Below are 26,125 nucleotides of genomic sequence, written 5' to 3' on the forward strand. Positions count from 1 at the left end.
CATGGTTTTCATTTCCTCTCCCCCATTTCTAATACTGGAGCTCCTGACAGACCCTAGGCATGGCAAACGAGGAGAGAGAAGCCAATTGGCAGATGATGATTGCATCGTATTATCTTCCTTTCTAGTCTTTATTCCCCATCTCCCATCGCACTCCTTCCAACCCTTTTGTACCATTGTCTTCAAACACAACTTAATGACTTTTCTTACACATCTTTTCCTTCCACCTCCTCTATCTAACCTAACCTTTTCTCCAGTCCAGATACTCCTCTATGTTACCTACTCACCAGTTAGCTCTATAAATGCTGTAAGATTCCCCCGTTAAATCCCACCCTAGTCTTCCATTTCACATATTCCCTTCAGCAAGCTACCTCTATACTTAGAATGTTTCCCAATGGGGGACTTAATATTGCCAACAGGTTGCTCAGATATCTCACACACGCAGGTTGTTGGCAACAGGTTCTTTTAACTTACTAGATTTTCTGTGGAAAGGATAAATCTAAATGAAATGATACACCAATGATATCATGTGGACACTGAAAAATTTGTGTGCATGAACACTCATTCCCTAATGAACACCATCCTGGAAGTACTCATGCTGTTTTTCTCCTCCCTTCCACCTTCCCACATCTTTCCTTAAATTCACCTCCCAAATGCATGGTTTCCTTTTTCACTTTCTATCTGTGTCTTGCTCACAGACGTCCCTATGTTCCACACTGGGTCCTGTACGATTCCATTTTATTCTTCCTTCCTATTCAGTGCATACACTGAGCCACTAATGGTATGGACACATGGAGCCATCAGTACAGATGTACATGACACATAACTTTTATCTTTCCGTATAGTCTGGTTCAAATCTTTCATTCTGCATGTAGCTATTGTAAATTGCACAGGGGTAGCCATGTTTATCTGCTGCAGCAAAAAATCTGGGAATATTTCTGTTTTTATTGCCGTGTACCAATTGGAAGCAATGGTCAGGTATGCTTCCTGCCGGCGTCATCTAGGTACTAGTACAAAGCTTTCCAGACTTTTCATGCTGGTGACAAACTTTTTAGACACACATCATTTCACAACACAGTAATTCAGTTTTGCTAGTAAACCAGAGGGTAAACTAACCACTTTCCAGCCCAAGGAGGAGCATGGGCAGCATTTATGCCACATGCCTACACACTGCAGCAGACACACTAAGGTGTCACGACACACAATTTGGAAAGCTCTGATCTAGTAAGATGCCAACTTGTCTCCTAAAAGAAGTGAGTCACCAACCACATTTCACCTGTGCTGCAATGCCTGCCTTCTGTGCTCAGTTCACAGAAATCTATGTTTGTGCCTATCACACCTGAATATCCCATCGTAATCTCTCTTTAAGAGATTTGCTCATCAAGTTAAGATTCCAGGGATGCACCAAGCAGTAGCATTCTCCATGGTGCATTGAAAAATAGGCAGTCAGAAAGAGTACAGACTGGAATGGCACCAATTCACTCCACCATCTCATCCTGCATAATGTCACTAATGACTCTTACAAAAAGGGAAAACCAGGTTCAGCTTCACTGATATTATCTTAGAGTGAATTCACATGTGCTGATTAAATCTACATTTGGTAAGTGTTTCAATGAAACTACCTTCCTAGATCAGTCGATACATGCTAGGCTAGGCTGTTGCCACTGCAAGTTGGGAGTAAATAAGCTACTCACATATTGTCTGCTATTTTGTTGGTTTGTTTGTTTGATTGACAATTGATATACTCCATTAGTGATTCCAGGTGCTTTATAGCATATTTAAGCAAAACAGTGCAATACAATACATAATGTACGGGTCACACTTATATTGAACTTAGCATACAGTAAGTGACTAGAAAATAAGGCACATGGTGTGTAAGTAAGTTACAGTGTTAAACATTAAGCAATTATTATTTAACCACTGCCCTGTCTTTAAAAAACAGCAGCCAACCTTTACTTGAAATGACAGCTACCTGTGGGGGAAAACAAATAGACTTTCTCTTATTTTATATGTTACATGCTATGTTGTATATATGTATCTGTAACCTTGTTTCACTCTCAAATTTGAAAGTATCTGTTAGTTTCTTCTGCATTGCTAGGTACCGCTGCTTTCAATGAAATAATATAGTTCTGTGTTTTGCATAATTGGCTAAGTGCGCTGAGACAAATAAGTGGATTGCAGAAGGATGTTGTTTCTTTTTTGAAGTAGTGATAATACAGGACAAAATTAAAATACAGTATTTTTTCTGTACAGAATGTCTGAACTGTACACAACTTGGAAATCAAATATATGGTTCTTCAGTTTGGCCAAGCTGTAAAGCTCATGTGTTATGTAACTGCTTTAACATGAACTGAAAATCAAAAAAAATTATGACTTTGGTTAGGTTTGCTCTACATAAAAGACTAGGCATAACAAAAACAGCTATAAAGTAAACTGTAGAGTTTGAAATGTGTTGGTTTTTTAGTCTGAAAACGCATTTTTAAAATGCTGAGTGTTTAATCAAATGATGACTGTATATTTTGCTGTAGAGATAATCCTTTACATTTTTAAACACTGGGAAACTTTCTATGCGATGTGAGATCTCATTTCAGCAAATCACTGCTCTTTCTGTGTGTAAATTCTGAACAATTCCTTTCCTACATTACTCTTCTGAAACGTCTGTCTGTTCTCTTTTTTCTTTTTAATTCTCAAGCTCACTATTTGGATAAGATAGTTAAAGGTACTGTATATTTGCTCTTTCTTGACATGCTTCCATGTATCTCTGTGTATATTATAGCAACCATTCCACTAGACTTGGCAAGTGCAACGTATTTTATATGTACTCCATGAATTATAAATTTCATTCATGTTACTTTCCATGTTCCTTGGATTTAAGAGATAAAGACTTTTAATGTTTTTTGTCACCTGTTAACATTTTTACTAAGCACTTTGTAAGTTTCACTATATCCTGTATAAATGGATTAGCTTTGATGATATCAAAAACTGAAGATAGCTGTGCATCTGCTGTTTGTGGTTTTTTTAAAGCCTTCTAGCTCTTGTTGCTTGAAGGAATCTCCTAGTCGTCCTATACGATAAGAAAAAAATGAAATGTTAGTCACAGGATGAGAAAATGTCATAGCTTCAAGGATACATTGCAATAGAGATATGTGTGTAAAAGAAGCCAGTGGTGCCATTGGCCAGGATCCATGTCACACCATGGGTGGTATCCCATGTAGACCTACTCAGAGTAGACCCATTGAAATTTCTAGGCAGTCGGTCTACTTGGGGTAGAACTTAGTTGGATATGGGTCCATATATGGGTGAAAAACACCGCTGTGCCTTCCTATTGTTCCTCACTGGGTCCTTGTCAGGACCTTGATGGCTTTGTGCCATGTACAATCAGAACATCATGTGCGCTGCTTTGGATGCTGACTATTGCAGTTGGCAAGCTGCTTAAATTTATGGAAGCTCCGTAGTTGCTTTTATTTTATTTATTTTTTTTAAATTGTTTATAAGCTTTAAAAAATAAGCTTATATATTAAAATATTTTATTGCCATTTACTAAGAAAATCTGTGTGAAATCAAATAATTATACTTCGTAGTTTTGGATTGCAATGGAAAAGTTGATTTAGCCAACTCTTCATTGAGCATGTACCACTAAACAGCGAACGTTCTCATATCTTCAGTTGTGGTAAAAGAAATGTGTTTTTGTTTAATTATCACAAGTACTCCCCTTTTTTCCAGATTGCCTTTCTTCTCTTCCTTATTTGTGCTTTTTCATTAGAGTATGGCAATATTCATGGCAGAAGCCAGGCTTTCGTATAATCACTCTTGAGTGCATTCAATTGTTTTCTGTAATTCTTTGCCAGTAGGACAGATAAAGCTGTGTGTCCTCTGTAACCAAAGTGGAAGAAAAACATTTCAGAAGTAAAAAAAATTTACCTTCTGCACATACAATTGAAAAGTGCAGATGGCAAATAGTACCTAAAGAAAAACTGGCAGCCAAATCTAATCTCAGCCTGGCATGATGACATGATATCCATAACTATAGCTTCATCATACCTTGTCATGAGACGCTACTATTATTCCCTTCCATCTGTAAGTACTAATTTTTGCTAGAGGCAATAACGGCCTTAGAATGATTGTTTCATTTGTGCTGCGTAAGTGGAGAAAGAAGTACGTTAATAATTATTTAAGGATTCCTAGCAAAAAAAGATGGTTTCAAGCACATGTGTGAATCAACAGAAACAGGACACTAGGCTAGTTCCCAGAGACACTAAACAGATGCATCTTAATAAGGTAGTGGCACAACTTATATTACATGCTGTATAGCGTTAGAAATAATTGCTTTGTCCTAAAATACCTGATTTGTAGCCACTGATCATAGTTCTGCTTCTGTACTTGCTTATGTGAATGTCTTACCGCAGTCATAGATAAGGAATACTAGAATTCTACATATATACATTTATATATCTATATATCTATATCTATATATATCTATATAGATATATACTGTTGTCATTCTCATACAGGTCATGTTGGCTGCATGCCAGTTTTTCCATCAGTAGGAAGTGACAGATACTGTTTTTGATGTACTGTTAGATGAAAAAAAAAGTAATAGATTTTGGATATATTAAATAATTTTAATTGTTTCCCAAATTTTCCCTCCTTGGCCATAAAAGCAGACAAGATAGGATATAAAGGTAACAGCACAAAAGCCTTAGGGAGATTGTCACAAAAGAATCACTCTCCGCTATCTGTCTTGAAGCACGTCACTACCGTGTTTTTGTTCAGTCTATCAATGTTTTATTGTGGTCCTTATGGTATTTCATTTTGTCCGTCCTAAGTAATCAAATACGCACAGCTATTACATTTAGTTGGAAATCCTGTCGGTCCTGTCCCATCCGTATGCAGCCTGAATCCTAATGTTTGTTAGAATAGATGCTAAGCTGCTTCACTATTTCCTGGGCTTTGCTTATTCTGTGACAAGGAATGTACTTTCGGCATAAAGTATAGTCACTGAAACTGACCTATACTTTGTGCAATTATTTAATGCACTGTAATTTCACATGAACACATGGCAACTCTTGAGACCAGATAAAATTAACGTTGTTGAAAGCAGAGTGGCACAGCTACTTTGAAATTTCCAAGGATTTATTTAAAATAACAAGGAGCTTAACGAAATCTATACCATCAAGTAACCAGCAACGCATATACATCCAATAATTATTTCCTCTATAAATGCAGAACCCCTGTCGTTTTGCCTAGAGGCTGTGTTGTGTATTATGTTGTGGTCATATTGCCTGCTACTCTGATAAAGAACAGGAAAACATAATTTTGTCTGGCCTGCAGGTATTTAGAGGTTTCTTGGATATATTTCCTGCCTGCACAGGTAAGTGGTGTCTCAAGTGTCAGACCAATCAAAGATGCCACTTAGTTAAGAATTAGAATCCCAGGTAATGTTGCTGCTACTCTCCATGTGCAATTACAGTATTTGTGCTGTTCTGAAGGCCTGTTCCCAGTAAGTGTCCCCTGTTCATATTTTGATTAGATTTTAAATTGTTGTAATAGCTAAATCACATGCAGTGTCATTTTTTTGTCTGTTTTGACAGAGGGATGCCCTGGCTTATGTAATAGCAATGGAAGATGTACTCTGGACCAAAATGGCTGGCATTGTGTTTGTCAGCCAGGATGGAGGGGAGCAGGATGTGATGTCGCCATGGAAACTTTATGTACTGATAGCAAGGACAATGAAGGAGGTAGGAGATGCAGAGTGAAATTCCTGCACTGCTAAAAAAAAAATTGTAAAATTATCGGCTTCCCAATCAGGTGAAAAAAATACTGCTGTGAGAATGATACAGAGCTTTTACTACCTGTGATGAGATACATGCAGGAATGTGCTACAACATTTATTGCCTTCATTTAGTATGCTATCAAATTCTTAAGAGATGGTTACAGCAGGCAAAATGTGTACATCGAAATCCATTAGTGAGCATTAAGTTCCAAGTGGTAGTATTTTATCTAAGGGCAAAAATAATACTGTAATTCAGAGAGCTTTATAATAAAGCTGTACACATGTCCAAAGTGAATAGTTGTGATATCCACATTCGGGAAAGTTTTTCAAGAGGTACAGATGTTGAGAAATAATTTAGTAAGAACTTCACATTTTTAAAAGATCCATTGTCAGCAACAATCTAATCCCACCAAGCTTCTTACTAGCATAACTGTTCCTTATCTGATCTCAGCTTTGACTCATTCCTGTGTTGTTCTTATAGCTCATTATTGAAGGCCTTCCAGAATAATTTTTAGCAACCACAGCAGCATTGCCACACCTTCCCCTGCCTTCCATCAGTGCCTACTACTTTATCTCTACTTTCCCCCAGCCCTATTTTCCACTCTAAAAAAAATCATCTTCTATGTACCTCCCATTTCCAGTTCCTCACAGTACCTTTTGCCTCTCTGTCTTCTGTCATTACAATCATATATAAATACATATTTGTATGCTACCTTTCCACAGTTCAAACCATGCTCAAGGCAGCTTACATATGGCACCCCCCTCCGACAAACACATTTAAAAGGCCATGGAATGTTAATCAGCCAAAGGTCTGGTTGAAGAGAAATGTTATTGGCTGGCACCTAAAGATATGTAATGATGGCTCCAGGCAAGCCTCCCTGGGGAGAGCATTCCACACATGGAGATCCACTACAGAAAAGGCTTGTTGCCACCCATCGAACCTCTCATGGAGGAGGCACACAAAGAAGGGTGTCAGGTTATTATTGCAGGAGCAGGGGCAGTTCATATGGGTAGAGATGGTACTTGAGGTATTGCGGTCATGAGCCGTTTGAGGCTTTATGGGTCAAAACCAGGACTTTGAATTGAGCCCGGAAACTAATTGGTAGCTAATGCAGTTGGTTTCCAAACCGTCTTCAGATGCAGCCCTGTGCATAATGCATTCCACTAATCTAGCCTAGAGGTTACCAGAGCATAAACAACAGAAGCTAGGCTGTATGTCATGGAGTGGTTGGACGGAGAGGAATGGTGGGAGGAACCAGCTGGGGAACCCATAAGGGAAGAAGGTTCAGACCATGGGGATTGGTGGTGGGGAAGCAATGAGTGGTCAGAGGAAGAAGCGGAAGTGTTGGAAGCTGAAGAGTTAACGGGGCTTAGTGAGCTGGGAGCATCTGTGGTGGAGAGAAGTCCAGAATCAGAGGCAGAAGCTGAGAAGGCCAAGAGGCAGAGATGAGTCCTACTAGTGAAGACTCACAGGTGTCTCCCTTTCTTGCTGCAGCAAGCTGCCCTTCCCCCTTGTCTCCCAGAACCAGAAGAAACATGTAAAGGATGGAAGAGAGGTTGGTTTCATGCAGGCACAATCGCTGTTTGCTTGAAAATAATCCTGGAGGGGAGGGGACCGAGAAGCTGGGGGTCATTAACAGGGACACATTTCCCCTGTCTCTCTCCCGACAGAGGTCATCATACAGGGCGACCAAAGCCGTTTCTGTGTCAAAACCAGGCCTAAACCCCAACTGAAATGGATCTAGAAAATCAGTTTCCTCCAAAAGCATCTGATTCGAGTAGCAGGTAGTAGCAGCCAGATGGGATGGTATTTCTAGCCTATATGGGTGGGCATGAGAGAAGTTGTTCATGTATGCAAGGGAAATGATTTCTAGACGGTCAGTTCAGTTTACAGTGCCATGTACAGTGTGACTTGACTTGTATTGAAACACACCCCGTGTTTTGAGTTACCTGCTTATAGGGTCACATTTGTTGCTATGGCTAATTTCACTGACTGACATGCTTTGCATTGTTTTGAGTTTTCTGTTGTGGTTTCACTGATTGAATTTCAGATTATATGCTTATCTACATATCTGTAAACATTTACGAGAATAACTTCAAAATGCTCAGTTCCTTAATAATGTGGTGTTGAATTGGGATGTAGAATTGCAGCAATATATTTTGCCTCTACACTCATTCAGTTGAATTATTTCCTTTCGGTTGCTACTTTTCGTTTCCAGCCCAGTTGTGGTCTATATTATTTTAGATTAATCTGTCCTGATAGTGTATATAGATGTGCTTCTTGGTGGCAGGAGAGTTTTCCGCATGTGCAATCACTTACCACATGAAATGAGTGAAGTACTTCCATGTGTGCTCTACTCCCATTACTGCTCTGCCATTCTACCACTGGGTGTTGAATCTGATTCAACAGATTGGATCCCAAGATGCTGACCACTGGGCCACATTTTTGTCTTACAAAAATTTGCCATCCTAGCCTTGCAAGACTAATGGGATGTGTTTAGCTTGGAGGTTCACTTGTTTTCTTTCTGGATTTTTGTTGTTTTATAACTTGTGATGGCGACAGGTCCTATCTGGGTTCAGCAGCCTGGGAGATGGCATGGCAAAATAATCCATTTTTACCTGACTCCCTATTTTCACTCTGAGCAGTGTGAGTGGTGGGACTATGGATGTGGAAGTGGCTATCCTGATCAGATAAGCCTTCTGCTGCCTGGGGGTTTGAATTGTAGCTTCAGTGTCCATTTCTGCCAGCATAAAAAACTGAACAGTTTTGTTGGGTTTCTGATTAGGTCTAACCAGCCCAATATAGCGAGTGAGCAAATGCTTCAGTTGCCTTTTTCAAAAACAAATATCCCAAGCATCATTCCTAGCCTCTGGTCATTTATTAGAAGCCTAGTGTATTCTTGTGCCTCCAGCTTCTTGGTATTGCAAATCCACCATGAGATTGGCCATGTTTGGGTGATTATACCAAGAGTTGCATAAGCCTTATGCCTTGCACATGCTGCCCCATTGCTCCCTCTTTCATGCAGGCCACAATCAAAGCAGGAACACTATAATAACCATAGTTTCCCTTTTTATCAAAACTGGGAGACTGGTTACCAGCTGAAGAACAAGCCAGGTTTAATTGTTTGAAGTTGCTTCTTGACTTGTACCTTGTTAATTTTGAGTTTTTCTTTGTGACTTGAACAAAGAGGCTGCATGCTTGGGAGGGGGGAGTGGCATGCATATCTTAGCTTACCAACCCAATATATGATTGTCTGAATAGGTCTGCACACACACCTATATATAAATTCAAGCATCTAGTAGGAAGTCTGCATGACATATGAAAAATTATGTTTTCTTAGTGAAACCTGCTACCTTTGGATGTCATTGCCTTCCCTCCAAAATATAAAAAGGAACATACCATATTTTTCGCCCAATAGACACAATTTTCCCCCTCCAAAAATGAAGGGGAAATGTGTGTGCGTCTTATGGGGCGAATGCAGGCTTTCGCTGAAGCCTGGAGAGCGAGAGGGTCGGTGCTCACCGACCCCTCTCTCTCTCTCCAGGCTTCAGGAAGCTATCCCCCCAGCCCCGCAAGCTCCCAGAGCGACGCAGATGCTGCGCGCAGCTTTGGCATCGCTCTGGCTCCCATTCTGGGGGTTGGGATCGGGGAAAGCTCAGGCTTCCCCCCCCCAGCCCAACGCCTGGGGGGGGAATAATTTTTTCCCCTTTATTTCCCTCCCTCCCCCAAATCTAGGTGCGTCCTATGGGCCGGTGCGTCCTATAGGGCGAAAAATACAGTAGATACCTTTCTTAATTTTTAAAATCTCAAGATTCTATATATGCTTCAGTTGTTATTCTTTAGTTACACCTTCCTTAGCAGAAGAGGTTTAATATTTTCCTTCCTGTTCTTGAAAGGTTTTGTATAGTCTCTGATTATTTTGTACATTTTCTCTTCACAGTTTCTAGTTATATCCTGTTTGAAATATGAAGATCAAAAGTGCATGCAATAATCAAGATGAACCATGTGTTTATATGGGAGCAAACTGGTATAATTAGAATTTTTATAAAAGCCCATAGTTTAGATTTTTGTTGACAGGTTGGACTTAGCCCTATGGGTTAAGATATTCTAAATGCAAGACTATCATCTAGTACTATAATGATAATTTAGTGGACTTGAACACTCTGTGATTTTCTTTCTTAACTCAAACAAAGATTGTTGTTGTTGAACCATAAGAGACAGGTGCAGTTTTTGGTCCCAACTACAATAGACTGATTATTTAGTAAAGGGATTTCGCCTTTGTTATTTTACACATGGGGCAATAGAATACTTGGTAAAATGCACTAGCTGTATAAAGAGAGAGAGAGAGAGAATGAAAAATATTTTTGCAAGTTAGAAGGAGCCAGATTCATAACCATCCGTCACTCGCTTGGGCAAGTAGCTGATAAACTTCATAGAAAAATAACAAACAGTGTGTCCCTGTATCTTGACTGGTGAAAATGAGATTCTTTTCCTGATTGATGTGAGTGGGGAGGCTTGTAAAAATGCATTTCCAGCTGATTAGTTCAGAAGATGTCAATCTCAAACAGTTTTATGACCTGCAGTCTACATGCCAGATGTACATTTGCTATTTATAAAGTAACAAAGATGAATGACTAAATTTGAGCATTCCTCTATGGCAACTGTGCTAAATATTGCCTGCAGGACAACACAGAGCAAACAGAGCAAAGCCCCCAAAAGCACCTATTGCCAATATAGAGCGTTTAACAATTAATGTATTGGATACTGATACTAACATAAATTGGTTTAAGCCCAGATTGACAAGGCATTTGTCTATTACTCTTTTATTTTTAAGAGAATACATTTTGAAGAAAATCATAAATGCATTTTAACTTAATTAGTGACAGACAACACAAAATATGTCAATAGGTTAATATTTGTAAAATTTCAAAATACTTTGAGAAGAACAAGCATCATTTCTCAAACTGCATTTGCAAGACATACATGGCAATCTCACCTGTATCTTAACATGTGTACTTACAGGAAAGCAGATAATGTTTTCTAAGCAGAAAATATGCATGTTGGCAAAGTCACCAGAAGTGTTTACATTCTGGACTCCATACATATTTTTCTGGAAGAAGCTAGTGTGTTACCCTTCTGTCGCTAGAGGTTCATGCAGTTTAACAAATGAAGTAGCCCAGAAAGATGGAAAATGAGTTACGAATGCTGAGCCAAAGCACACATTCTGGTGTGTGTAAATAAATACATAATTAGCAATAATTTGTAGTTGTTGTAAAGTTAATTTGGGGATATGATGAAAAGGAAATTGAAGGAGGGGGATAGACACATGTGTGCTATTTTGTGCACATACTACTAATCTCTTTGGATTGTGGTCACAGTGTAAAGTTTAAGATCTAGCTAATTAATCATGTTTCCCTCAATGGCATTTAATTTAGTGGTGGCTAAAAACTAACAAAGCAGTAAGGTTATTGTGCTAAGTGATGTATAGATATTAAGTGATAAATAGAACTTGTCTCAAAAGAATTGCTACCAAGACAAGAAGATAGACACACAAGATAAGAGAAATATAGGACACAGAAGCAAACAAAAAACAATTTATTTTTTTTACTGATTTCAGGTCAATTTCATATTTTCTTTCATTTTTCAGTGCACTGAGAAGCAGGTTGTATCATTTTTAGAATATGATAGATAGGAAAATGTAGAACAGAAAAAAGATCATTTGAGAATGAGAAATAAGCAGACTGGTAGGAAATAATAAAAGGAGCTGAGGAGCAGCAGAGCTTGCACAGCTGACGCATGGGGAAGCGTCTTCCCTGCACATCAGCTGAGCTGGTCACGTGAGCTGGAGGGGTAGCAGAGACTTCATTGAGCTGCTCAGCTGATGCACTGGAAAGCTTTTCCGTGCATTAGCTGAGCAGCCTCCACAAGCCTCTGGCTAACAAGGAGACCCTCACCAGAGCCTGAAGAGGATGTCCTCTGGGCTCTGGGGAGGGTCTCAGTGCGAGCTGGAGGGGCAGCGGGGCTTGCTCAGCTGATGCACAGGGAAATGGCTGCTGCGCTACCCCACACATCCTCTTTGAGCTCTGGGGTGGGTCTCCTCGTAAGCTACTAAGACTCTCCATGGAATTCCCCATTCTATGTGATTTCATTGACTTGTGAGGGGGTTCGTAATCTAATCCCCATGTAAATGGGGATTCACCTCTGTATTTAAATATGTTGTGCACATGTGTGAAATACGCAGGTTTGTATTCACTATGTTATGTTATATAAGCTGGTATTCATCATTAACTGATTTGCATTAAGATTCAATTTGCTGAGCATATATTGTGTTCTCATATATATATATTTTCAGCTGAAAGAGCGGCTGAAATTACCTCTGCTTGTAGCAATGTAGCCTTTCTTCTAAAGGAAAAAGAATCCATCTTCATAAATGTTCTTAAATATTTAAAGCTGACTTGCAGCTCAAATGCTTTAAATATGCTCCAAGAAGCAGCCAAGCTGCAGTTACCTGCTTCTCTTTCTAGAAAACCAAATAACCTCACATAAAAGCTACTTTAAAGGCCCCTTGGAAATTATTTAATATTTATAAATCAGCAATATGTGTGTTAGCTATATCTGTGCTGGCATTGAAATGAAATTCTGCAGTGATTTGAAATCTGGTATACTTTGAACTTCTCAAATTGCAACAGTACTCAGTATCAATTCACAAAAATTTGTGGGTACTTTGTTTCTGTGCCAACATCTGCATGAAATCTGAATTTCATTGTGGCTTTTGGAACTTGTTTGCATTGTACTAACGCATCACTAAGCAAAGGACCCAGAAGTATCCCAAGCTATATCCTGCTCCTTCAGAGGCAGTGTAAACCCTGTCAAGAACAGGCCACCTACTACCCATCTGGTCCAGGGAACTGTCCACTAACAGTGTCTCAGTTTTATCTGGATTAAGCTTCAGTTTGTTGGCTCTCATCCAGTCCATTACCGAGGCAAGGCAACAGTCCAGCACATTCACTAGGTAGCGTTTTAGGAAAGCCTCTGTCTGAAACCCTCAACAGCCACTGCTAGTCAGAAAGACAGTATTGAATGTGTTGCCCTCCAGATGTTTTAGGGCTCAACTCCAGACAACTTGGCCAATGGTAAATCATGATGGGAGTTGTGGTCTTTCTCTCTCACCATGTGATATGATGAAGGGGGGGAGTGTGTTTTATTGTTTCCCAACTTACCTAGAATAACACACCTAGCGTTCCTAGGCAGTATCCCCTTAAGGCACTGTCTAGACTTTGCTTAGTTTCAACAGAGTTACTCTATCTTGCACCTTTCAGCTATTCTCAGAGACCTTTTTAGTAACTTTAAGGGTTCTAAATTTGAACCAGCAGTGACAAGGGCAGCTAATGCTTTTCATATTCTGAGCATGCATATTGCTTCCCCCATCACATCAAGGATCAGATTTTCCTCTTGGGGGAATTGCAGCTGGGGAAATAATCACTTGTAAGCTGTTGGCATCATTGTGATTCTCCACCGGATGCATGAGTCGTTTTTGGCCCTAACGCTTAGATCAGGGAGGGTTCATATATATATGTATGCACGTGAACACACACGCAACTGCTTTTGTATAGTGCCTATTCCAGTGACATGCCCTTAAAATAACAAGCCAAAAAATATTATTAAGGCTGCCTTTGAGTAGACTGTTTCCAGAAAGATCAACTCACCCACACACTTGGTTATATGACTGGGAACAGTTTACATACATAAACCTGCAAAATTCAGCGTAGCGTCTTCTCATCTACTTTAGTGCAGCTATGATGTATAGTCTTACCACTACAACAGGAGCCACAGATTTATAGCTTAGGATCCTGAAAGGCAGGATTCTGACAGTTGACACGTTAACTTGGAAAGTAAACTGGTTTTCAGCCTTTCCCTGGTGTGGTTATGCAGTTGTGATGTTTGCATTATATTTATAATAACTGTGTTTTTGTATGCACTTTTTAGATATTCATCCAGTTCTGTTGTGTGTGTGCTATTTCTCTTATTTATTTTGTCTCGAGTTTCTTTAATATGCAGATTTATATATGCCACATTTGCAACATGGATCCTCTTCTTCATTGCTTTCAGATTATTACTTAGCACAATATCTGTCCTTTATTCCTCTGAAAGGCCTGAAATAACTTCTAAACTTCTAATATCTTTGCTTATTATTTACACTGTGGAAACTGCTGAATGTGATTGTTGTCTTTAATTGCTCATTAGGGAAAATGAATAGGAAGTATTGCTCCTTTTCTTCTAACTTTTTTGTCTGTAGATGGATTAATTGACTGCATGGATCCTGACTGCTGTTTGCAGAGTTCCTGCCAAAACCAGCCCTACTGCCGTGGACTGCCGGACCCACAAGATATCATTAGCCAAAGCCAGCAGTCACCATCTCAGCAAGCTGCCAAATCCTTTTACGATCGGATAAGTTTTCTTATAGGACCGGACAGCTCCCATGTCATTCCTGGGGAAAGCCCTTTCAATAAAAGGTGAGGGTTTTCTGTTATTCCTTTTGCTAGACTTTGTTTCAAGGATAGTTGGAAAAGTACAAAATTTGGGACTCTGCATGGCTGATTTTGTACAAAACTTCAGACAGACAGTGATACTGCTTTAACATAGCTTTTTATACTGTGTACTGTCTAAGTTCTAACAGGGCATTCCATTAAGGATTATATAAATCTTCATTGACCCAGCTGATTTGGGTTAGCACAGTTGGAAGTGTATCAAAGTGATGAAAACGCCTCAGAAGGGAAGGCAGTGATGCACTTTTAAAGCTGAGCTCAGTAAATAATATAAATTATGAATTAATGTAATAGAACTGTTAACTGCATGACAGTATGATTGCAGAAGCTGCCTGCCTGGTGCTTTGCAGAGTGGTTATATACCTGAAAATAAGCTAGTAACTGAAAGCAGGTGTCCTGTGCCTTACTGAGTGAAAGTAGATGATTTACTCTGGAACTCCTGTGTCTGCAGTAATTTAGCTGCATTAATGTAGTTGAGCACAGCGGTTGATTAAAAGTTGTAACACAAATGTTCCTTATTACTCCTTTAAATTCTGTGCTTTGCAGCCCCCGCAGGTTTACAGATTGCCTAAAAATTAATTGGCAAAACACTTTTCCGTAGGGAAGTGCAAAAAGATAGGCTGTTTAGAAGGAAAGCCTTGAGTTTATAATTTTAAAACACCATTGCTAATTTATTAATTTTGCACACTGATCCAAAATGCTTTGGTTGTGATCCAGAGAGCCCCTTTATATGCAGTCAAGAGATTGTTCGCCGTAGTAGGGGTCTATCCAAACAGCAGTTCCCTCCTACTGTAGCATATCATAAACGGCTTTTAAAATTCATGAAACTTAAAAAGATTCTTACAGTGCAGCGCAGGACGCTTTTGTTTGAAAAAAACAAAACAAAATAAAAATCCTGCTTCATACTGAGGGTGCTCCTTATATTTATCAGATTTCAGCCATTGGCTTAGAAGTAAGTTATTTTGATCCCAATGAAACCTACCACCAAGTGAGTGTGCTCAAGTTTGCAGAGTTAGCAAGCAAGATGCAGCAGTTCAGTTCTGAATACCATTACTAGGAAGTAAGCCACATTGAATTCAGTGGGAATTGTAAATAAACATGCACAGGATTTTACTGTACAGTGGTACCTCGGGTTAAGTACTTAATTCGTTCCAGAGGTCCATTCTTAACCTGAAACTGTTCTTAACCTGAAGCACCACTTTAACCTATGGGGCCTCCCGCTGCCGCCACGCCGCCAGAGCACAATTTCTGTTCTCATCCTGAAGCAAAGTTTTTAACCTGAAGCACTATTTCTGGGTTAGCAGAGTCTGTAACCTGAAGCATATGTAACTGAAGTGTATGTAACCCGAGGTACCACTGTATAAGCAGATAATATTTTTACATGTGAACACAGAGGCGAACCCGAATCTGCTGCTGAGTGTACATGTGACAACAAACCAATCAGTTACCACTGTATTTGTATGATGCAAGTGTTTGTCATATTCACACTGTAAGTAATTCGGTGTACACTGAAACCATCTCAGAGAGACTATAGATCCAAATGAGTTTTGAAATAAGGCAGTGGCTGCACAGTATACAACGTTGTGAACTAACAGGATGTTTATGCTTTGGTACATTGGCATGGAAGTGCTTGTTTGGGAAAATATTAAATGTTGTAATTTTATACCTTTCCCTACAGTCTTGCATCTGTTATAAGGGGCCAAGTATTGACAGCAGATGGAACACCACTCATTGGAGTTAATGTGTCATTTTTACATTATCCAGATTATGGGTACACCATCACTCGTCAAGATGGAATGTAAGTTTCATATCACGTATGTTGAGATAGCAGTACAGAAAATTAACTTGCCTTATTTCATCAAAAGTTGTTTTGAGATTTATGTCTACACACATGTTTATGTTTATGTCTACACACACACACACACATGAGAAAAGGACTACTGCTTCTTCTGACAAACTTAAGAAATCAGAATCTTTAAATTTAAATTGTATATATGTCTGTGAGCAAGATGTAAATTTAAGGCATTTTACACAATAATAATCTGATTTACATTAGGTTTGACTTGGTGGCAAATGGAGGCGCATCTTTAACCCTAGTGTTCGAACGGTCACCATTCCTTACTCAATACCACACAGTTTGGATTCCATGGAACGTCTTCTATGTCATGGACACCCTGGTCATGAAGAAGGAGGAGAATGACATTCCCAGCTGCGATCTGAGTGGATTTGTGAGACCAAATCCTGTCATTGTATCATCACCTCTTTCTACCTTGTTCAGGATTTCCCCTGAGGACAGTCCTATTATTCCTGAGACGCAGGTACAATACCTCTTAAGTCCAAATATATTTGTGAGAATCAGGACCCTTTCTAAGTAAGGGGGGCTGGGGGCAAGGTTCCTTCTAGGGTCCCCACATTCAGTGCCTTGTCAAGTCCACTGCTGCCACCCTGATTCCTACCCTTTCCTGGTTGCTTTGTCTCCCCCCTCCCCCCCTTAAGATGTGTTAATGGCAATAGTTAATCTGTCCCTTGTGGTGATGACTGCCTCCACAGTGTTTGCCATGGAAGCTAAATGTGGCATCTGAAAGCAAGTTAAAATTTAAGGAAATGTGTTACTGCTTAGGATATATGGGCTGCAATGAAATAGACATTGGGAAGGATCTAGGAATTACAAGGTTACCAGCATATTGAAATACATGGTGTGACCTATAGCATGTTTCAAAATGAAGAGTTCTTTTTACTTTGAAATTAAGGACTCTTATGTAATATTATTTAGGCAACTCAAAACATTCTGCTATAAAACTTGTGTTTTAGACTCATAATGCCCTACTCCATTAGCATTGCAAGGTGGAAGGGGATGAAACATAATCATTCGTTGATGTGGACTGGAAGCCTAAAGGAAAACACAGAATAATTAAGCAGGAGCCAGTTTTATCTGTCACTGTTATGCCTCTGCCTTTGGTTACTGCAGATGAGATCAAAAGTTAGTTTCAAAATACTACCCGTGGCAACATAGCTTTGATTTTTGGCAGTAGCTGATGAAATGTCTAAACTCAAGTCTATAAACAATTAAAATTAATAATTTACAAGCCTCTCGGTAAAGTGCTTTGAAAGAAAGGATTATTTTAAGAAAAAAGTAAACTTTTACACCTTGATTTTATTTAAACTGTACTAATATGAATAGCTTTTTTATGATGTGTGGGCACATTAGCGCTGTTGCTAATGCATATCTGATATGTATTTTTGCAGGAAAACATAAATTAGAGGGGTGCTTTCTCCAAACTCTGTGCACTCACAGGATTCTTACCTTCTGTTGTAGAAGTGACGCATATTTATAATTCCCAAGGGCTGAATGTTAAGCTCAGATGCACAATACATAATATTGAATATCCTCATCTCTCACAAAAACCGTTAGTCACAATAAATCAATACAGTTCCAGGCTTTCTTGGAAGTGAACAGTGTAATTTTTCAAATAAATTATCAAGCAAGGCATATAAAGTATGTGTAAGTGATAACTTGAAAAACAAAACAAATAAGTTTATTTCCATTTGGTTTTCCTTCACTAGAATCAGCCACAGTACTAAAATGAGTTGGCAACATTCTGCATCATTTTCATAGCATACCAGTGTGCTACTCTAGTTATGGAGTCAAAGCTTTATTAACACTTTGCTGTTTGCCAGGACAGTCTGGTGGCAGAAAAGAACAGCAATCACAGATAACATTAAGCCAAGGTGTATGATTTGTTCAAATCATAATGTAGAGAATCCTTGACTTAGTTTGATATCTTAATCAACATTCATGATTTGTTTCTGTCCAAACAAATTGCCACATGAAGCCAAAGTTTGCTGTTGGCTTCCTGAACATGGTTGTTTGGGAGAAACAAACCATAGGCACTGGTTCAGACATCACACTAAAATTAAAGTTTGTTGTTCATTGTTCCAGAATGCAGCTTGGGTTCATTTTCTTGAACAGTATGCAATGGAGCCTGGGCAATTGCCCCATCCAAGATCAGGTGACAGCACTTGTCACCCACACCCCATGCCATGCTATTGAAAGGGGTCCCTCCCACTCCGCAGAGAGGGGTTTTCTTCCAGGGGGAGGAGGGGGTAGAGCTTCCTTCCACTTGCAGTTTTCAAGAGACCTAACCCACAATTGCAGGATTCTGTTTGGGAGAAGGGAGGCTCTTGCCTGGTAAACGTGGGTATTCAACTCAATTTTGCTCAGTTTTAAATGAATGAATGTAGCACCATTAATTTCACTGGGTCTACTTTGAGTAAAACTTGCATTGAATACTGCCTATGCTGTTAACCAGTGAGGCAGGACTTCTTCATGATTCCTGCCACCGTGCCCCCCTCATGAGAGCTTATGGAGCCACATGAAGTGTGGTGTGCCCTGAGATCTTGCAAAGGGAGATGCTTCTCTCCAAACTTGGGCCATGGCAGCTGTTGCGTTGCCCTGCAAATTGCCTGGATGGCATCAACATGCACTTGTAGAACCAGTTAGTCCGCAGCACCTCCTAAACTGGAATGATACTGAGCAGTGCAGATCTTTCCTTGATGGCTCCTACCTGGAAGCTCAGGTTAGGCTAACTTTGAGGCAGCTTTTTGAGTTGGTGGCCAGCATCCTGAGAATTGAGCTTTATGTGTTTCAGAGGCACCATATTTTAGTGATATGAGATTTATCGTTGTCTTTTTAGAAATCTTCTCATCTTAATGGAGCTGTTTGGTGGCTTTACAGCTAACGCTTTAGTGGTGTGGTTAAGAAAAAAATTTAGTTGGAAGTCTTGAATGAAATAAAGATGATTGACTGCCTTAATCCATGGAAGACAGAAACCCATCTTGTCTAACTATCACCCACACACTTTTCTAGGCAAGAAAGGCTCTAAAAAGAAGATTGAATCATTGTGCTCTCCTGATATGAGAAAGGGTTGAATATTGATCAGAATGCATGAGGAAGCTTTCCCTAAGGCAGCCATCTAGCTTGAGAAAGAAGGAAAGAAAATTTCTGTTTTAAACATCTTCCTTGAAAAATTGCCAATGTAAATATTCTGAAGGCAATATTTTGAAATGCCATACAACAAAACCATTTTAGTAATTAGAACTAAATTGTGAAATATCGTAATTAGAAGCAGGAAAATCAGAGAGGGTTATGAGAAGAGCAGCTCATCTCTGCAAAAGAAGTAAGGTGCCACTCCACTTTCCGAGGGGTACGTCTCCATGCGCATCCTCTTGCTGTACCATCCTAGGCTGAGAGGCCCCAGACTACACAGATGATGTCAGAAGGGCCAAACACACCAGTGGTTCATCAGACTGCAGAAGCAGCTGCTGTGAAGGCTGAGTGCCATTACTCTCTCACCTAAAAGGGCAACTCTTCCCAGGGGTTTTGCAGGATACACGGTCATCCTGCTCACCAGAGCCTCAACCTAGGTAGAAATAGACTCATGCAGCTCTCAGCCTGCATGTCCAAAGGTGTCTGACCTTCCCCCATCTCCTTTCCCAGCCTGCTTCTTGAGGGCTTCAACATTGGCAATAAATGCCCTCACATCCATTTCCTCTTCACCCACATCAGCAGCCAGTTGATGAGGGATATATTTCAGGGAGGTTTTGTGTGACTTTTTAAAGGAACCATGGCAAGATAGGAAATAAGTTTGATTGGACCATAAGAGGCAAATTTCCCAGATAGAAAGGTTCCAAAATAAAAAGGACTTCAAAGCAGAAGGGTATGTGTGCATGCCTGTCCTGTGATGGCTGCAGTGCTTCAATCCTGCTGGATTTACCAACCAGAATTTCAGATCCGGATGAAATCTTGGTTTAAATTTCTGGTTTAAACACACACAGATCACAGCACCAAGCCGGCTCATGAAGGAGGGGAGGCATACAGACCATTCCTTCCTAAACCATTGTCTTTTACAGCACTCAGATCACAGTATTTTGTACACATGTATATATGTAACAGTTATTTTATAGGTAGTACATCCATTGATGCAGCAATTGCTGTAGGAAATAAGGTTGTAAAAACTTTTGCATATATTCATCCTAAAAAAAAAATCACATAATGCTTCAGAAGTTTAGATAGTCAGCCCAATGATTGTTTAAACAATTGTATCTTTCTACAGAAAACGTATTTCTGATAGTTTCTAATCAATCACATGCAGTAAAATTCTTGCTAGTTGAGATTAATTTGTCATTTTCCTCTTTTTATTTTTTAGGTACTACATGAGGAGACCACAGTCCCAGGAACTGATTTGAAATTGTCTTATTTAAGCTCCAGAGCTGCAGGGTATAAATCCGTTCTTAAGATCACCATGACGCAGTCAGTGATACCATTTAACTTAATGAAGGTTCATCTCATGGTGGCAGTGGTGGGAAGACTTTTCCAAAAATGGTTCCCTGCATCCCCAAATTTGGCTTACACATTCATATGGGATAAAACTGACGCATATAACCAAAAGGTCTATGGTTTATCTGAAGCTGTTGGTAGGTCTTATTTGTGTTGTTATGGGTTTTGTTTGCATGTTTGCATTATCTAGAAAACATAGAATAATATTTAATAATGAAGATATATGAGAAGTTCAGTATGCTGTGTAGAATGAATGTAAACTTTTAATTGTTAACAATTACTGTTACAACAGCTTACTTTTAACAGTAAATTGTTGTAAGCTGACTTGAGGGCTCTTCTTAGAGTTGAAATGTGTTATAGACATATTTTTTTCATTTTTATAAAAAGAATGGAACTTTAAAATCACAAAGGAATTACACTTCGTTTGTAATTATCACATCTAACTAAACTAGTACCTGGAAGTAACAAATTGTGAGGACTGTGTTGATCAGGTCTGAGACAGACTAAGATGGGGAAAATAGTTGCACCATCATTTTCGCAGACAAAGTCTTGGACTGCCTGTGGTGCTTTCAAAAAACAAAATGATTTTAATTGCCTTAAATTGCTATTAAACATCTGGTGTTTTTCAACAACTCAAGGCTTTAAATTATTTCAAGGGAGCATCAATATATCATGTGTATATAGAGCTTCAAGCTTTAATCAGTCAGTACAATTAATTGACTGAAACTTCAGTTACAGATTAAAATTTGCTCCCTGAATAATTGCTAGGGTTGACACAGTGCACGGGACTCCTGAACTAATTCTAGCCAAGCAGGCTATACAGGTGTGTCACCTCTATCCCTGCAAAAGATTTGTTGAAAATTATAAATATATATTTCCTAAATTGTATCTAACACTAACCCAGAGGAAAAACTAATATTCTAAGTGTGTTATGTTAACATGCAAAGAAACCTCCCTGTAATTGGAAACCCTGTTCAGTGAAAGTACTTAGAACCTGTCTTCAGGTATCTAGAGAGGAAGGGTAGTTTAATAATAATAATAATAATAATAATAATAATAATAATAATAATAATAATAATAAATATTTTTATTTTTAATTCCAGTATCTGTAGGTTATGAATATGAATCTTGTTTGGATCTAACACTGTGGGAAAAACGGACAGCTATTTTACAAGGCTATGAATTGGATGCTTCCAACATGGGGGGCTGGACCCTAGATAAGCACCACGTCCTGGATGTTCAGAATGGTAAGTCTCCATTTTATTTTAATATTCTTTTTTTCTGGACTCATACTGACTATGTAATTAATTCATTGTCTGTCACACAAAAGTTATGAGTAATACACATTCATGGCTATCCTAGAATTATTCTTTAATTTGAATTAATGTTGAATTTATAAGCATAACTTTATTCCATGCCAACACCAGGAAATGTTTTCTTCTTCATACTACGTAAAAATATTATGCTGTGCCTAGTCTCCCCCCACAGTTTCCATGGAACTGTGTCAAGTACAGCTAGCATTATTGCTGCTCTTTTGCCTCACTAGCATGATTACTCCTGTATTTCTATGCAAAGAAATAAGTGTTTCCTAAGCCTCTCATTGTCAATTCGAATATTTGGTGGGGAAATGTATTTTATACAAATATGTTATGGGGGGAGAGGTTTTTAGTCCACAACAGAATTGGCACTGGTATGCAGGAAATATGCACCATTCCTACTTGTCTCCAATACCAATTCCATTCAGAGCTAAAAAAAAATCAGATATAGTGCTAGCACCTGTCATTAAGTTGCCCCCCCCCACTTCTGAATTCTGCTGTGTACCTGAGGCTCTCTTCCAAAAACTTCATTCATTTTCCTGCCATTTCCAGTGGTTCTTCCTTGCTTCATTAACTTTCCTTTACTCATTTTTACATATCTTTATTTTTTAATTCCAACTATTCTTTTATTCTTTTACTTCTTTTAAATCTCTGGTATTTACTGCATTCCCCCCCCCTTAAATCTCTGATAAAAATCCATGTTTCAAAAAAAGGAAAAGGAAAACCCATGTTTCCTTCCCATAGTTCTCTGCTTGACCTGCTTTCTCCAACCTTTTTCTTCTTCTCTGTCATCACTAATGATGTTGTTGTTTAGCAGCTAAACTGTGATCCTAAGTACACTTACTCAGGCACAAGCTCCCTTTTCACTTGTGGCTTCCAAGTAAATATGTCAGATTTACTGGAGAGCTTTATTGTTTCAATTAAACAGTTTGCTTGATGCCCCACGAAGCTTCTTCATTCAAACAGTTTATGCTTAAATATATTGGGACTTCCATAGCAGTATGACTCCAGCTACAACAGCAATATAGCAACATGTATATTTTCTTCCATATTATGAAACACATTACAAGTTGTATGGAGGAAATATTTCTCCTGTCATTGGAACACTGCCAGTTTTAGAGTGAAATGTGCCTGCCATTTAACTGCAGGCGGCAATGACACACAGGTGCTTAGTAAAGGTGACTAATGACACTCATGTTGACTGGAAGTTATGTTATGGAAGGAAAGAAATGATCTCAGATTTAAGATAGGCAAAGACCTATCTTAGAAAGGAGGATGCCAGGATGCAGAATGTTATGGAAGCCAAAGGACACCAAAATGATGTCTAAGGACTAGTTAACAAGATCATGTTTCTTGGTATGTAATTCTAGCTATTATGGGATTAGTTACAGAGAGACTTCGTTTCATGTGAATATGGTACATTTCACTGGGAGGCAAGGGTTAATAAGTGTACTGCCATTGAATGCCATTCAACTTATCATGGGAACTGGCACAAAGCAAGTAAGCACTGAGATAATTACGTGTACATTCATTTTCCTTATTTTGTTGTTCAGTAGTTTCTGATCATAAGGTGAGTCAGCTATGCTCCTAAATTTATGCTCAGGAGACTGTTTGACAAGTAATGACTTTTCAAAGTGATGCCTGTCTAATTGAATAAATGAAGTGGCTAGTTGTAATGACAGGGTGGATGAGCTGGGGAAATTTATTCACAAGGGAGCAAAGACAGTGACAGGTGTTTATACGGACACCCTGAATCACTGCAATAAATATTCTAATGTTCATCTTTCCCCCTGTGGTAATAGAAGAGAGATGCGAAAGGGCAATTTTTCAAAGTAATGACAGAATAAATCAGGTACCATAGTGCTGAGTGCTGACTTGTATGATACCTCTGATGAAAATTATAGAACTCAGCTATTTCAGCAAAATTATGGTTTCCTGATTGTCATAAATGATGTGATCATAGGAAGGGGATTTCAGATTCCATTAGTGCATTCTCGTTCCAACTTTTCTTGGGGAAATGAAATCCATGTGCTGTTATGATGCAGCCTCATTTACATGGCTTTTCTTTTATATTTCATGAGCCATTTTCATTTCCTCTTATTTCATAATGTTGTCCGTCCTCTGGTATACCTCTCTCGGATTGCATGGCATTAGAAAAGTAATTGGCACAGGCCAAGGAACATGTTCTGTTTATGGAAAATATTTACCCATTGAAATTCAACTTAAAAGTAACCTTAGGGTGGAGAAAGCTGCCATAGAACTTCCTAAATGTATTTTAACAGTTACTGTGGGACAAAAATAAATTCATTAGTACTGTTATCTTTGAAATATTGTACACTTGATCAATAAAGCAAGTATTACTATACTGTACAAAGTGACATGTGGTTTACATGGATTATAACGCATTGAGATTTACTGTGGAATAAGTGTAACAGTAATAGCAGACAGTTCTCACAGCAGACCTTGACTGAGTCATTGATCAGGATAATAATGAGGATAGTGGTAATGTTTTAACAAAATATAGTTGTAATTGTGAAAGCCTAATATTATGCACATATATTGCTTCCCCACATTTCCTGTGAAGGCCATAAAAATGATGCTGGAGAAATACTACTTCTTTTCCTAATGATTCTTGCCCAAACATTTTTGTTGTGTTTGACATATGAGTACAGAACTGCAGATACATTATAGAGCCGGGCTCTGCTAGCAAAGACAACTTATTCTTTTGCGTAAAATAAGACCATTTGACAATGGGAAATTGAGGCTGTCAGAAAACTTATTTACAATAATAGTTTACTGGTATAATGTTGTGGGTGTGTGATGCGTAACAGGACATATGTAAGCAATTTATTCTAACAGTACAGAATAAACAAACAGAAATGCATCATTCCAAACCAACGTTCACCCAAATCCAACTGAGAAAAATGCACATGCAAATGGGTACTGTGTATGTTTCCCAGAGTCAAAAAATCCAGTTTGGGAGATTGTCAAATCAAGTGGTTTTGAATAGTATGAGTTGCCTGCTTGGGAAGGAAGGAGAAGGAACATAGAACTGTATTTAGGTCAGAAAGCGTTTTTTTATGGCAATCCAGTGGGGGGTTGCACAGGAACAGCTCAGCTTCTCAGCTATGAGAAGCACATGCACAGCACCCACTTGTATATCATTGCTCCCTATTGGATTGCCCCAAGAAAACTGTTGCAAACACGAGTTCTGCCCATTTCTACTTTTCCACATGTATCCTTTTTTTAAGCATTTGCCAACTTTTCATAGAAGTTTGTTATTAAAAACATCACTGTTATCTTATATGCTTTTTTTCTCTTGCTGTGGTTGCTCTGATTACCTTCTGAGCTGATTGTAAATATGAATAGTGATATTTTGATCCCTTTTCACAAAGAGTTTCATTCAGTGGGTGGGATTGAAATGGATGGCCACATGTGCAACAGACTTCTAAAGTGCCACTTCCAGATAGCAGCCTCCAGTTCTTATGGAGAAGCTTCTCTTGAATTTCAGGAGAACCAGCGTGGTGGTCATTGTCCTCTCTCTTGATCTTGACACCTTTGAAATACAGTCCCAGTGTGGAATATTAAATGTATTTAGTATTTTCTGATCAAAATTTGTAAGTGACAAAAATACTCCATTGATGTAGGAAACCATATTTGTGTTTTCTCCAGGAATCCTCTACAAAGGCAATGGGGAAAATCAGTTCATCTCTCAGCAGCCACCAGTTGTCAGTAGTATAATGGGCAATGGTCGACGACGTAGCATTTCTTGCCCAAGTTGCAATGGTCAAGCAGATGGCAATAAGCTTTTGGCTCCCGTTGCCTTAGCTTGTGGTATTGATGGAAGCCTGTACGTAGGGGATTTTAACTATGTTCGACGGATATTCCCATCTGGAAATGTAACAAGTGTTCTTGAACTAAGGTATATCTTTACTCCTAAAACATTTGGTTTCGAGATTATGTGATGAATCAGTCATTTTATGATACCATGTTTCCATATACACCTGAACACTGTAATAAAAATGCAAATGCTTTAAAAATATTATTTTAAAATGAGGTTGAAGAAAGATGGGACATTTTCTCAAGCCATTTACTCATGGAGATAGCTGTCAAAATATCTCTGCTATTCAGATGATAAAAAATGACTGAATGGAA

The 26,125-nt window shown here is 38.9% G+C and overlaps 1 protein-coding gene across 13 annotated transcripts in view; it reads left to right on the forward strand.

Annotated features, from left to right (window-relative positions):
• TENM3 (teneurin transmembrane protein 3) overlaps positions 1–26,125 on the forward strand; it is a 1,264,289-nt gene that overhangs the window by 1,198,229 nt on the left and 39,935 nt on the right. For all 13 annotated transcript variants that reach the window (XM_081925878.1, XM_081925873.1, XM_081925879.1 and 10 more), the window contains 9 exons: positions 2,690–2,716; positions 4,659–4,679; positions 5,589–5,735; positions 14,068–14,284; positions 15,996–16,115; positions 16,374–16,635; positions 20,524–20,791; positions 21,758–21,901; positions 25,643–25,892. In XM_081925878.1, the coding sequence (XP_081782004.1) occupies positions 2,690–2,716; positions 4,659–4,679; positions 5,589–5,735; positions 14,068–14,284; positions 15,996–16,115; positions 16,374–16,635; positions 20,524–20,791; positions 21,758–21,901; positions 25,643–25,892 (1,456 nt within the window). The remainder of the gene's footprint in view (positions 1–2,689; positions 2,717–4,658; positions 4,680–5,588; positions 5,736–14,067; positions 14,285–15,995; positions 16,116–16,373; positions 16,636–20,523; positions 20,792–21,757; positions 21,902–25,642; positions 25,893–26,125) is intronic.

Source organism: Podarcis melisellensis, assembly GCF_964234715.1.
Source record: "Podarcis melisellensis genome assembly, chromosome: 9".
Lineage (NCBI taxonomy): Eukaryota > Metazoa > Chordata > Lepidosauria > Squamata > Lacertidae > Podarcis > Podarcis melisellensis.